The sequence below is a fragment of the Cornus florida genome, unplaced genomic scaffold (assembly GCF_030987335.1).
Source record: "Cornus florida cultivar Cherokee Brave unplaced genomic scaffold, ASM3098733v1 CherokeeBrave_3.0.0_Hap2_Chr04, whole genome shotgun sequence".
Lineage (NCBI taxonomy): Eukaryota > Viridiplantae > Streptophyta > Magnoliopsida > Cornales > Cornaceae > Cornus > Cornus florida.
The window spans coordinates 46,434,846-46,449,479 of record NW_026775574.1 but is presented as its reverse complement, the minus strand read 5'-3'; the positions used below and the strand labels follow the sequence as shown (position 1 = coordinate 46,449,479).

At 36.9% G+C, this 14,634-nt stretch overlaps 1 protein-coding gene across 1 annotated transcript; it reads left to right on the top strand.

Annotated features, from left to right (window-relative positions):
• The first annotated feature begins 371 nt into the window (after positions 1–371).
• LOC132303218 (E3 ubiquitin-protein ligase SIS3-like) lies at positions 372–7,888 on the top strand. The gene is made up of 10 exons (XM_059800383.1): positions 372–623; positions 719–757; positions 1,171–1,237; positions 1,333–1,406; positions 1,762–1,900; positions 1,995–2,087; positions 2,305–2,370; positions 5,955–6,074; positions 6,863–6,976; positions 7,207–7,888. Exons 1-10 carry the CDS (start codon positions 595–597, stop codon positions 7,606–7,608), a joined length of 1,143 nt encoding a protein of 380 aa, XP_059656366.1. The 5' UTR covers positions 372–594; the 3' UTR covers positions 7,609–7,888.
• Positions 7,889–14,634: the final 6,746 nt, after the last annotated feature.

Below are 14,634 nucleotides of genomic sequence, written 5' to 3'. Positions count from 1 at the left end.
CAATCGTTGAATGTGATGGCAAATTTATCTAATGAATAATACAGCGATTGGGAAATTTCGAAGATATCGTACCCCAAAATATTGTAAAATTTTTTATTTTTATTTAAAGATTATTTATAAAAAAAATGCACTTATAATCTTTTGACTTTTTACACCAAATAAATGTTTTGGAATAACATGAAGAAAAAAAAAAAGGAAAAAGAAAAAATGACAAAAAGAAAATTACCACAAGTATCACAAGTGGGTAGTGTTGGCGTGTAGGAGAGAGAAGTGAGGCTTACTGCCATAAACGCCGTCAAGTGACGGCAAAAAGAACGTGCGTCAACGTTTTTTCTCCGTATTAAGTTCACGTTAGGCTGTGACTGCTTCAGTTAAATCCACTTAAACTCCCAGAAAAAAAAAAGCTTTGCCTTGTTTATCACTCTCTCTCTCTCTAGATTTGATTTGTTGCATTTGCTGCTCTCCAACTCAACAGAAATCGTTGCATGAAAGTTTCTTGTTCGATTTGGCCCTCAGATTCAAGCATTGGTTATGTGAAATGAAGATTGAATCTTGGAATTGTAGATTCTAGGGTTTCAAAATAGTTCATATTCAATGGCGATCAGAGGCGTAGATTTCAAGTGGTAAGTTTGAATCTTTCGTATGAATAGGTTAACTGTGTTTGTATAATTTTATATATAGTCTATATAGAACTATTTTTCAATCTTAATTCTTGCAGGTACGATGGGTTCTTCTTGTCTATGCTCGCGACAAGTATGTATCCTTACAGTAATATTCATCTTTAGGGTTTAATGTTTGTTCAGATTAGGTCTTAATGGTGTGATCACTGTATCTATATATACTTATATTTATATTGTTAGAACTACAATTCGTAGTCTTGATGCGTACTGGGTACTCTTGAATAAATCCATTTTTTTCAAGTGTATTTGAAATTTTGATTTGTTGTGGTTTTGCATATGGTTCTTTGTTTGAAGCTTTTGTGTTAATTCTTTAATAATTTCACAATTAGAATCATTGTTGCAATCAATTGGAAGCGAATGAGTATTGGTAGTCTTGGTGGGTTCTGTGTACATTTAAATGAAATCCATTTTAGTGTATTTGTTTTTATTTTTGTTTTCTGGGTTCTTGTTTGAAGCTTTTGTGTCAATTCTTTAACGATTCCACAATTAGAATCATTGTCGCAATCAATTGGAAGCGGTACCATCTTTGCACATACCCATTGCACATATGGATCGTGGTGGGTATTAATCCTTCAATGAGTTAACCAAATTTCACTTGTCCTTACTTCCGATTCAATTTAGTCTAATGTAAATCTTTTCTTTATTGGATCAGGTTGACTACACTACTGTGTTTGTTTTTCGGCTCTTGATATTTGTAGATAATGGGCTTGCCTCTGGAATGGGATTGTAAGGCCTCCAATATATTGGCTGTTGATGCTATTTTTGAGTTTGTGAAAATCGTAGGTTACTTATTGAATATCATAATCAGCTTATGAGGAAAATAAATTTTGGGTCTTCATTTTTTAATAGTTGGCAATGATTTCACAAAATATTCTTAGCATGTATATCATTGTTTTTGTCAGTGTACCTGTTGATTTTTATCTTGAAGAGTTAAAATATTTTTTTTCACAAATATTTTGTAGGGTGCCTGTATTGGTGTTTAGCTCCTTTCTATAACTAGCTCTTTTAAACGAATCTGATACATGCCAGAATTGCCCATAATCTATTCTCTTATTCTTACATTCAATTTCATATGATTTAGGGATTTTGGGTGGCAGCAAAGATATGCTCGGTTTTGTGGAAGAATAGCGGTTCTTTCAGTTCTTTCATTGCTACTTTACCCCTTTCTTTGGGCTTGGACGGTTGTTGGTACTCTATGGTTCACTAGGGCAAGAGACTGCGTAAGTTTTGCGTTTGTTGTTTTAATTTTGGTGGGGGATTTTTTTTTATCTATAATCAAGCTTTAATGGGTGAAACATATTTCAATTCCTGCAGTTGCCTGAAGAAGGTCAGAAATGGGGTTTCCTCATTTGGTTGCTTTTCAGCTACTGCGGACTCCTTTGCATTGCTTGCATATCTATGGGGAAGGTTAGTTTTGCTTTCTGAATGTTCTCTAATTGATTTAACTGCCACTTTCCCCAATGAATTAAGTTAAAAGTGCATCTCTATTGATTATATATATCTAATTTCTCAAGTTTTGTTTTACATGTATGCTGGATATCTGTTTCCAAAATATTCAATGACTTCATTTTAATCAAAATATATTTACCCTTTTGATCTTTACGGTGTAACTTCACTTCTTCAGTGGTTAACTCGACGACAAGCACACTTACTACGTGCTCAACAGGGGATTCCTGTTTCAGAATATGGGGTAATTTCCTGACATTTTATTTCCTTTTGTCATTTCTCAGGATATTTTTAACTATTTATGCATGAGTAGTTTATGTGGAAATTTTACGTTTGCCATTTCTTGTTTTATAATTAATATCAAAGGGAAGTGTTTCTCTTATAATCATGAAAGTAAGGTATAAAGAAATTACTTTTAGATTTCGAAGAGAATAAGATTGAATTTGTTGTTTATTTTGGTAAATAACGTTGAATTTGTCATGCTCATTCTGTGTTTCAAAATAATGTCTCAGAGTTACTTTGTGATAAAGTAGCTGCAAAGGTTTATTCCTGTGGCTAATTCATGTCTCGCCATGCCAATTCATATGGGAAGTTGTCTTACATTTTTGAATGTTGACCTTGCATTTTCTTTTGTAGTCTGGAAATAGCTGCATATATCATATCTCAGGTGTAACCTTCAGCAATTTATAGGAAGAAAAATGTTGAATTTGTTATGTTTATTTTAAGTTTCAAATAATGTCTCAGAGCTACTTCGTGATAAGGTAGCTGCACATTAGGTACCTTAGGTTTTTCTATCAGCAGTTCATGCAGGAAGTTGTTTTACCATCTGGCGTTTATTTTGCATTTCCTTTTCACAGTTTGAGAAGAAATAGGTGTTTTGGAATGAATTAAGTTAAACATAAAATATTCTATATAAATGCATAAGAATGGCAAATTTACTGAAAGTAAGTTACTTCCTTCTCTTCCTTCTTCTTGTTGCTGAAATGCTTCTAGCAAAAGTAACACATACAAAATGGTGATGTATGAGACTATGAGTAGCACTTCATTGTCGGTCTAAGAGAACTTTTTCTGTGCAAAATCGGAAGCGTATTTGGGTAGTCTTTATGAAGCTTGTGTACTTATCTTCGCCTTTCCTTTGGTTGCTTCACTAAAATGTTCCTTTTCAATGTTGCTTGGTTGGTAAGTTTGAGCAGGTGTTTGATCGTATATTTTTTGGGTCTTTAGTTGAAGATTGTGAAGATTTGAAAGTTCATTTTTCTAGCTCCCCTTGGTCAGAGTATATTATAGACTACAAGAACACAGGAATAGTTTGATTGTAAATGCTATAAATGCTACAATTAACTTTCATATATGGAAAACCTAAATAGGTGATATCCCAAAAAAAGAGAAGGAAGATGTGGAAGGCCCAACCTGGTTGAAATAATACCTATATATATTTACCTTTATCTTAAATTCTAACTGTAAGGATTTGGATACACCTGTACCATTTCTACCAATACCACATTGTGATCTTGCCTGCTGCTTCTTCCACTACCATCTCACTGTCACCACCGCACTATAGCACTATGTTGCACCCATTCTTACCTCCGCCACTGTGTCACCCCCACCACTATCATTGTGACACTACCATGTCCAACACAAGTTATCACAATCACGCCCACCACTACTATTGCTGCCACCGCCATTACTGCGATCACCACCATCAGTGTGACAGAATTGCTGACGCCACCATGATAATTTTTACCATTTCCCCACCATGTTATTGCCACCATCACCAAGTTATTGCCATCTCCAACTATACTTTGCACCACCAACTCCCGCTGCATTGACTTTTCTCTAGCACCACCATCTAGCTATCACCTTGAAAAACCATATAAACCATCATCAACATCACAATCTCAGATGTTTGGATAACGATTGTATTTTTATTAGGTCATTTGAAAATCCCTTTCACTTTAAGATCCCTGAGGTATTTACCATTTATCCCCAACACACAACACTTCCCCCCCCCCACCCCCCCCCCCCCCCCCCGCGGCCGCCCGTGCGGGGAGGCCGGATAATGAAGGTAATGGTATTTATTAATTCTTCATCCAAACACATTCTTAAAGCACTGCTGAGCCAATCAGATAAAAATAAAAATAAAAAAATAAATAAAAAAAAAGCCCGGGTCATCCACCTGGTAGTTGAAAGTAAGTTTTGAAAATTGAGAAGTCATTGAGCCAAAATTTTCATTACACTTGAAATCAGAAGACTTTAATCTGAGAAAAAAACATATTAGCAATTCATTTGAAAAGCTTAAGATTGCTGATGGTGTGTCACAATTTAGCCACTAGAATCCTGTCTATCAAAATAATTCATTCAAACTATGTGGGATTGTATGGAATTCCATATAATTAGAAATTTATTGTTTGGATCAAGTGTGGAATTCCTTTGAAATTGAATCAAAAATCCACTTCTCTCTTTTGGATATCTGTTGTGAAGAAATTCTTCCCATTTTATTTCGTATTTCACCAAGAAAAGGTAAGTTGATTACTGATTGGAATTGTGATTCGTGATTCAGATTGTAGGATTACATGATCCTACAATCCAAACTTGTCAAATCTATCTAGATCGCATAAAAAAATTGTAGAGAGTAGGATTGTGGTTGGATCTCCATAGGATCATTCGGGATTGTAGGATAGTAGCAGGATCATGTCATGGATTCATTCAATATCATAGGATACCATATGATCACCCAAGATTTTCAAGCATATAAAAGTACACTTATTTTTATTTTTATTTTTTATTTTTTTTAATGGTTTTGAAAATAAAATAAATAAGGTGGATTTATTTTAAACAAAATTTCAAAATTGTTGTTTGTTACATATGTAATTGATAATTGGTAGATTTTTCACAAGATTTTCTTGATTTGCTTCCCTAAATAGTAACTTTTAGTAATATAAAACATACATTTTGTTAGGAATATTGAAAAAAGAAAAATACAAACCATGATCTTCCCATTTAAACCCTGACTTGTAAGTTGCATGTCATTAAGGTTCTGCCTTCTAAACTATATTATAATGTGTGTGTGACTGTGTTTGTTTCAAACTTGTTCTCCATCAATTCTTAAAAATTGTTTATTAATAAATACAGTTTTAGTGTTCTTTTTGCTTATTTTATAGGATCTTACGATCCACGATCCGGTCCTATAGCCCCTTGACCAATTCAATGTAGTATTCTGATCCTAACAACTATCTGATGGATTTAATTATTTTAGTAGGCCAAGACTCGGGGATGGACCATAGAACATCATTTTGTTTCCGAGGCTTGAAAAGTGAAAACAGCTGATTTGAAGATTATGACCGTTGAAGGGATGTGTCTTAGAACATCTAATAACAATATCGAGTAATTGTCATTTTGCATTAGTGCTGATCCAAGACAGCAAAATATTTATGCATTGTTTCATTGCTAAGTTGCTTTTCCACTTTTCGTGTCCAAGAGATCCATGTTTATATATTTATTGAAGGGATGTGTTTTAGAACAACTAATAACAATATCGAGTAATTGTCATTTTGCATTAGTGCTGATCCAAGACAGCAAAATATTTATGCATTGTTTCATTGCTAAGTTGCTTTTCCACTTTTCGTGTCCTAGAGATCCATGTTTATATATTTATTGAAGGCTTCCTTATCGCCCATGTCAAAGGAAGCTAACTGAGTTTTGTTATTTATACCATGGAGAGCCTGATTATAGAATATGCTGTATGACATCACTGCTTGTAAGTGATCATTCAGTAGGTTTTAATCCAACTTATCACATGCTATTAAGATCAATTCATACTCATTTCAGGTGTTGGTTGACATGATCCGAGTACCAGATTGGGCATTTGAAGCTGCGGGCCAAGAGACGAGAGGCATGGGCCAAGAAGCTGCTGCATACCATCCTGGACTTTACTTGACGCCTGCTCAGGTTAAACTCATTTACTATCAAGATCTATAATTGGTGACAAACCTTAATATTTGGTTATTGTTTTATGTCATGGTATTTGGCGTTCGGGATTTGTGCCAGAAATTCAAGAGGTATTGATTAGATGATGGTAAAATGCAGCAAGTTGGAAGATTGTGTTTAAGATGTCAAGCTAGAAACACATTTCTGTTTCTCAAGAAATGCACTATGAAAATAATGAAGCTAAGGCTCCATTTTGATAAATGAATGGTTTTGAGTTTAAACAAAAGATTATTTATTGAAGTTGGATTCCATAACTAAGGGGATTTTAGAATAGAGTATGAGACATTATATTGTAACCATTGTTTAGTAAGAATTCTTGCTGGTATGGATTTCAAATAACTCCTTCCACCTTGTTATTTAAAATTCATATATATGGGGTTCTCAAATCATTGTTAAAACTTAAACCTAGATGACTCACTCTAAACTTAAATCATTGTTAAAACTTAAACCTAGATCACTCACTCTAAACTTAAATCATTGTCAAAACTTAAACCTAGATTACCCACTCCTTAAAATGAGTGAACATAAATTCCTTTATTTGAAATCCTTCAATCCAGACTAATTGAGTGTTTTGCATAGTACTATTGTCTTTGATTCCCAGTTGAAGGTGTATTGGTGGCTATTGCCTCCCTCTGTACTTTACAGTACTCTTGTTATTCGGGAGTTAATAACTGTGAGTTCCTAATTTACTTGCACTTTAAGAATTGAGTTGTAACTTTCGATAGCTGGGTTTTTGTTTTGGTGTGCAGAGAGAAGCAGTGGAGGCACTCATTCAGGAACTTCCAAAGTTTAGGCTCAAGGCTGTTCCTACTGATTGCAGTGAATGTCCCATATGTTTAGAAGAATTCCATGTGGGGAATGAGGTAAATATATGCCTACCTTACGATCACCCAAACACTGCGGCTCCATGATTTATAATGTCCTTAATCTCATATTTCAGTATCAACTTAAGCATAATGTCCTTATTCTCATAATTCTTTATTGACATATAAACCCTTAAGAATCTCCAAAACACATAAGTATGCATATTTATATCTTGTAGCAGCTGTAATTAGGGCATTTGAGCTCAGATTCATCACTAGATGTGGTGCAGGTTCGTGGCCTTCCTTGTGCTCACAATTTTCACGTGGAATGCATTGATGAGTGGCTTCGACTGAATGTGAAATGCCCTCGGTGTCGTTGTTCAGTCTTTCCAAACCTTGACCTCAGTGCCTTGTCAAATATCCGTGCGGATTCCGAACGTTCATCTGCCAGTGTTATGACCACCACCAGATATGTGAGAACTCAACCATCTAGCCAAAGTTATCTGTTGAGATTGCAAGGTCTGCTCCGTCCAGTCCGTACAGAAAATGCAGGGCCAGGTGCTGATCCAGGGATCATTGCTTTGGAAATGGCTGAGAATGGAGGGCTGCCATTGGCAACTCAGGGCAGCCCAAACCTGGAACCGGCACCCTTTGTTGAACGTGTACATGTTGATCAATCAAACTCACATTAACGCCAGTTTGTTTCTTGGACTCTTACAGGTTTTACTTCAGATTTCTAACATATGCGTTTAGAGAAAGCTAAAATGAAGTCTACTCTTGCCATTGCTCAATGCTTGTAGTGGTTTCTCATTGTAATCAGAAAATTCTTTTTTTTTTTTTTTAATTTCATGGGCAGAAAACTGGCAACAATACTTGTTCTTTTTATAGCAATTGGAGGTTAGACTTTGCCCTGTGCTGCTGTATGGTGCTTTTCTTAATTGATAGAATTGTTTTGATTTGATTTGAATGTGATATGGACGGTCTTGATTTACTGCTAAACATCACCATAAGCCCAGTTGCATGAACAAGACTTGATGGATATGAAGCCTGTACCTACTTTTTGGCAATTTTTGTTGTCCCGTTAAAGTTAAAAGCGCTCGGTTGCCCTTCTCACACGTTTATTTTCAGAGATATGGGCTAGTAAAATGGAATTAAAGTATAAAATTTTTCATGAAGGATCTGTTTGTTTGGACATAAAATATTCTTTTTGAAAAATATATATATTTTTTCGGGTAAAGTATTTTTTTATTTTTACTTTGTCGGTGTTTGGTAAAGATGTTTGCCGAGGTTAAGGTCGAGTCTATCAGGTAAGGCATATAAAATAATTTGTTGAAAATTAATGGATAAGTTATTTTTATTAAATATTAATATTTTTTTCTTCGTAAATATTTTATGACAACCAAACACAAAAAAATAAAAAAATATATTTTCTGAAAAATATTTTACATCCAAACAAATGGAGCCGAAATGCCTTTATTTCAAGCATTTAGCACCGGATGTCTTCATGAATTGATGGAAGGTAGTACACTTGCTGACATCAGATCAAACATGGCTCAAATGAGTCGAGGAACTCAAAATATTAAAAACACATGGCTTTTTATATGGTTCTAAATTCCAATGAGGCAACTTTAGAGAAAAACAAAAAATTTAAAGTTGCGCTTTCACCATTTGGAATAACGGCAAGTAGTATCTCTACTACTTTCTAAAGTGGATAGTGTGTGTTTGAATCTCCAAAGGAGTAAAGTTAGTGGCATTTTCTTGCCAATGACAAATATATATATATATATATATATATATATATATATATAGGGGAAAATAAACCTACTTTGACCTAACGATAGAAGAAACCAAGTGTTGACCAGCCGCCAGACTTCTTCAACTTTTGAACGGTGACAGAGTCTACGATAAGAACGACGATATTCCGTTAACAAAGATAAGGGAAGTTGTTATTGAAGATAAATCAAATCTTTAATAACGAGATACACTCAACCAACTATATCAACAAGAGATCATAAATATGAGACGACTCTGGAACATAGTATGAGACAAAAAATCTTATTTCAACTATTACGATTTAGTTTTCTCTCTCTAAACCCCCACTAACTTGATCGTCAGAGGGTCTACAGCCGGCAGCACATCGGTGCCTGACTTAGCCTTCTTTATTTTACAAGAAATGGTGTCGTACCAGGCCGCGGCGAAATTCAACCCCAACAGTTGGCGTCGTTTGTGAGAACAACGATTCCTTTAAATCTATAAGTTTTTCAGTTGGGTATATGTGTTTGCGGTCCGGTATGGTTACCGAAGGAACATCGTTGCAGGGATCTGGTCAAGGGGAAGGGTCAAGTGAACACCCAGAAGTCCTAAACGACTAGGAACGGCTTATAGCATTGGAACTACAGGTCCAAACTCTGAATCAGGGTATGGACCAGTTGATCCAGCAAAATGCAGCGCTCTTGCAACATTTTGTTCCACTGTTTCAACAGAACTACCCACGACAAGATCTCCCAAATCCAAATGGTGGTAATGGGAATCTTGAGGAGCGGGATAATAATCCTCCCCGAAAATGAGACCGAAGTGGAACAAAGCCAGGTGGGGAACCGACTTAGAGAGGTGGTCCATCCATCTTTTCCACGGAGTTCCTGACCCTATAGAGACACAACAGTCAATGAAAAGACGGAGAAGTTTTCCCATTTTGACTTAGAGATGCAGGATCTCAAGGCGAAGATGGAAGATGTGATGCAAGCCATTAAGGGGAAAGGTACAGTGGCCATAGATGGTTTGGTGCAAAAGACTAACTTGCTGTTCAGCCCTTCGGTTATGAAATGCCCCTTGCTAGGCAAATTTAGGATGCCCTCAATTGAGAGTTTCGGCGAAACTAGAGATCCCTTCGACTACCTGGAGACCTTTCAAGCGTTTATGCATCTGCATATGATGCCGGATGAGATCATGTGCAGGGCCTTCCCAACGACCTTTAAAGGATCAACACGGGTTTTGTTCAACAAGCTGAAGCCAGGAACCATCAAAACGTTTGAAGAATTGAGTAAGCACTTTGTGGGCCATTTCATTGCAGGCCAGAGGCACAGAAGGCCGGCTACCTACCTTTTCACGGTGAAACAGTAGAAGGGAGAGTCACTATGAGACTACATTGGTCGTTTCAATACGAAGATACTGCAGGTGGAGGAGGTGGATGACAAGGTGGCCCTAACCGCCTTTTTGGGAGGACTCCAAACCTCGAGATTCCTCTTCTCTTTATCAAAGGAACCTCTTTCCAACATGGCCAAGTTATTGGTCTGAGCTCAAAAACACATGAATGTTGAAGATACCATGACTACGAGAAAGGGAAAAGAATGGGATGATAAGAAGGCAGACAAGAAAAGGCCGGCCCTAATAACCAAAGATGAAAAGGAAATCAAGTATAAAAAACACACGGTCAACCAGAATGAAAGGACGTCTCGTTATAGAAGCGTGGAGAGGTATGCAAATTACACTCTTTAAATATGCTAATAGATCAAGTTTTCCTGCAGATCTAGGATGAACTATATCTAAAGTGGCCACCAAAACTGAAGTGACCCCACGAGAAGACCTCGTGATAAGTACTGTAGGTTCCACAAAGACCATGGGCACACCATAGAGGATTACTTTGACCTTAAGGATCAAATTGAGAATTTGATTCAAAGGGGACACATGCGAAGGTTCATTGTGGGGAATGATAGAAACGACACTAATCCACCAAGAGCAGGGCGAGATAACTGCCCCCCTCCCCCCCGGCCCCCCCTGCGAACAACAACCAATGGGGGAAATCAGGGTCATAGTCGGTGGATGTGCAGGGGGTGGGGAATCAAGCTCAGCCTGTAGGGCCCATGCTAGGAGGATACGAAACTCATTTGAGGTGTGCGAAGTTGGAGTACAGATTCAACATAAAAAAATGCCTCATATAGGTGGTCTTGTTATCACCTTTTTAGATGAAGATATTAAGGATGCGTAACAACCCCATGATAACCCTCTCGTTGTCACCATGATGATCGCTAAGTACAGTATTTGGCGGATCTTGATTGATAATGGAAGTTCGGCTGATATTATTTTCCTTGATGCATTCAACAAAATAAAGATTGGTAAGGAGAAACTCAGACCTACTAGATCACCATTGGTGGGATTCTCGGGGGATAAGGTCTATCCTCTAGGAGCTGTCATTCTTCCCGTCACTGCAGGAACCAGACCAAAAGACTTCCTGTTGGTGGATTGTCCATCTGCTTACAACATCATCCTAGGAAGGACGACTTTAAACTCGATAAAGGCCATCACTTCGACTTATCACCTCTTGATGTGCTTCCCTACAAAGCATGGGGTAGGCGAACTAAGAAGAGACCAGACCACTGCCAGAGAATGCTATGTTGCATCTCTCAAAGAAAAGAAGCAACAAAAGGCCTTGATTGTTGAATAAATTGAGGAAAAAGAGTGGGACCGAGCCAAGCCAATTGAGGACCTGGTGGAGATATGCCTAAATGATAATGACGTAACAAAAAAGGTGAGTGTAGGGTTTCTGCTCCCTTCAGATCTCATGAATGCTCTTGTATAGTTCCTCAGACAGAATCAAGATGTGTTCGCATTGTGACGGCCCAAGTTTTGTAAACCCGGTGCGTCAGTGATGATCAAAAGATGACCCGATAACGGATCCGAAATGCGGAAGCGAAAGGTGAAACAATGGTCTCTAGAGATAGAATGCGTCTCTAAGACACCAATGTGACCCTCAATGAGGTCATGGAACCCAAAGGAAAACAAATGCCGAAGTGTCGTTTCAAAAACGGACAAAAAGGAACCTAGGGGCAAAATGGTCATTTTGCAATAAAAATGGATTCAAGTGCTATCGAGCACACCACTAGGAAGACAATGAAAAACTAATCATGATGGACTCAAGAATTTCATTATTCGGATTCCGGACAAAGGAGAAACGACAAAATAAAGAAAAACGAGCAATAAGGCTAAACTGGTAATTATCCAAAAATATTTGGGTGTAACCGAGCATACCGTTGGATAGACAATGAAAAATTAATCAATTTAAAAAAAAAATTCACTTGATTTGGAGTCCGGATGAGGGAGAAAGGTCAAAAACAAAATCAACGTCGCGGCGGCCCGACGAAGGCCGTGACAGCTACAGTGCCGTCAACCCACTACTACTGCAACTGAGAGTAAAAACGGGCATCTAAATGGACTTTTCTGGAAAAACTCAAAGAAGAAACCCCCCCTAAAATCAAGTTTCCTACCTCAATTGAGAACGGAAATAAAAAAAATGCATTGTAAAATGCCCAGAATGCCCCCAAGAAAATCTGGTCAAGGGGGTAAAAATTTCTCCGAGCTACTGCCCAAAGAAAGGAAATAGGGCTTCGGGAGGTTTTTAAATTGCCTAAATTGAAAATGCAATCTTAAAATACACCCACAAGACCCTCGGAAGTTTTGGATCGGTCGTCACACTTTTCAAAAAAAAGTCGATGAATAGTACCAAGTACATTTGCACTAAAAATCTACAAAACCTGGCAGCAAGGGTTTTTCGAACAAATCTGGATTTTTGAGGGCCAAGATGGCATTTTCTGGAAAAATACAAAGAAGAAACCCCCCTCAAAATTGAGTTTTCTACGTTACTCTCGAGGAAAAATGAAAAAACAAAATACCCGAAATGCCCTTGGAACAGAATAGGGTAAAACTCCTTAAAAATGCTACTTAGAGTTTTTGTTTCATCAAGGATGGTGTTATTTACCAAAGTGAGTATGCAAGTGCATTCAATATGATAAAATAGATGTACCAACATGGCCTAAAGCCTCTTTACATTCCATTAACAAGTTTTAGCATACAAAGCCTCCATTTCTCACAAATAAGCTATAATGGCAATACTTGAGTTTTAGAGGAAACATACTTGTAACCTTTCAAGTTAATGGCCCTTGGCCTCATGTCATACATGTAAAATGAACACTTCCAAATGTACTTAGATACTTATTACAAAAAGGAAGCCATCTTAGCTTCTAAAATACCATACATCCATGGCATACAAAATATAGCATCTAAAAGATAAAACATGCTAAATAAGTGCATGTCCATATACAAAAATGCTTCAAGTACTCATGAGCCCCTATGGATGATGAGCATCCACAATTATTGTCTCCTTACCTATAAAATAACCCACACAACTAGGGTGAGTAATCGAGTTACTCGTAGGATGTGGTGCATGCGCATACCCTATAGTTTCAAGTATAATGTGAACCAAACATAGATCATAACAAGGGTGTATTCCACATAATGTCTATGTTTTCAAGGTACTCTAAGGGATCATCTCAAGCTATACAAATATTTGAAATGACAACCACATAGCATTCAAGTATACATGAACAAGTACACTAACTGCATTGAAACTAAAATCACCAAATCACAAGCTACAAGAAATCCATGATTTACAACTTGGAATATAATGCAAATCAAATAATGGAAAGACTAGGATATGTGGCCACGAGACCATACAAGTTATTTTGGGTAATTACGACCCACAAGGTACTACCTAGTGCACACTATGACTTAGGAGAATTCCTATCTTCTGTACTAGAGCCAAACCCTAGCCATCAACATCTCATATCCTTACAAGCTTCTAAAAATCAACAAGTTCATGACATCTATGCAATCTCAATGCATGAAACTACCTACCAAGCACAAGTAGGGTAAAACCACACAACCCATGTCTTAAGGTTATATGTCTAAAGTGGCAAGTTAATGATATTACACATCATGTTATATCAATTTACATTCAATATAGGCCATAATTGCAAATTATAAAATATAGTAATCTACCTACAAGTAATTATAAGTGCCACACACAAGATTTTCATACTAAGCTTTCAATGAAATCTATATTACTTAATATCATAAATGTAATCTCAAGATATCCATAATAAAACCTCAATGGAATCATAAGTATTAGGCAATTTATTAGACAATAGCCTACCTATACAATTTAATAGTCACATACATACTTTAATCCACAAATCCTAAATCAAGCATATAAAATCTTTATTTATATACTAGTACAAGAATTTAAAAAGGCATGTAATTAATATATATTAAGCTCCAATATATATAAAACCCAAAAAAGATAAACATACAACCACCCCTACCTCAATAGAGAATTGAATCTCTATAATCCAAGCAACCAAGCTCAAAATGGAAAACAAGTTTAGGGTTAATGAAGAGGGGAGTGAGAGGAAGCTTTTGTCTTCCAAGGTTTTACGTCTAAGGTGAGTGGAAGGAGGCAAAAATAAAGAAGAAAGCTATTAACCAAGCTTTTCTCCAATGGTGGCTAGGTTATAGTTCTTAAAGACAAGTGAAAATGAAAATGATAAAGTGTAAAATGGTGGGTGGAAGGGTTAGAAATCCTCTACTCACTATGTGCTCTTCACTACCTCTCACACACACATAATGCAAGACTAAATGGTGAACCTACACTTGTCATGAATCTATGGTTCATTCCTAGGCTTAATCTCAAGCCTACACTTGTCACCATCCTCTGTAAACTTCCAAGACTTAATATTGAACCTACACTTGTCAACCATCCATGCCAACAAGTGTACCAATCCTAGGCCAACAAGTGGGTGAATCTCTACCCTCCACATGTCATCATCCAAGGGATCAAAGTGTTTCCACACAAATGTCAATAAGTGGACTAATGAGAGTGTGACACT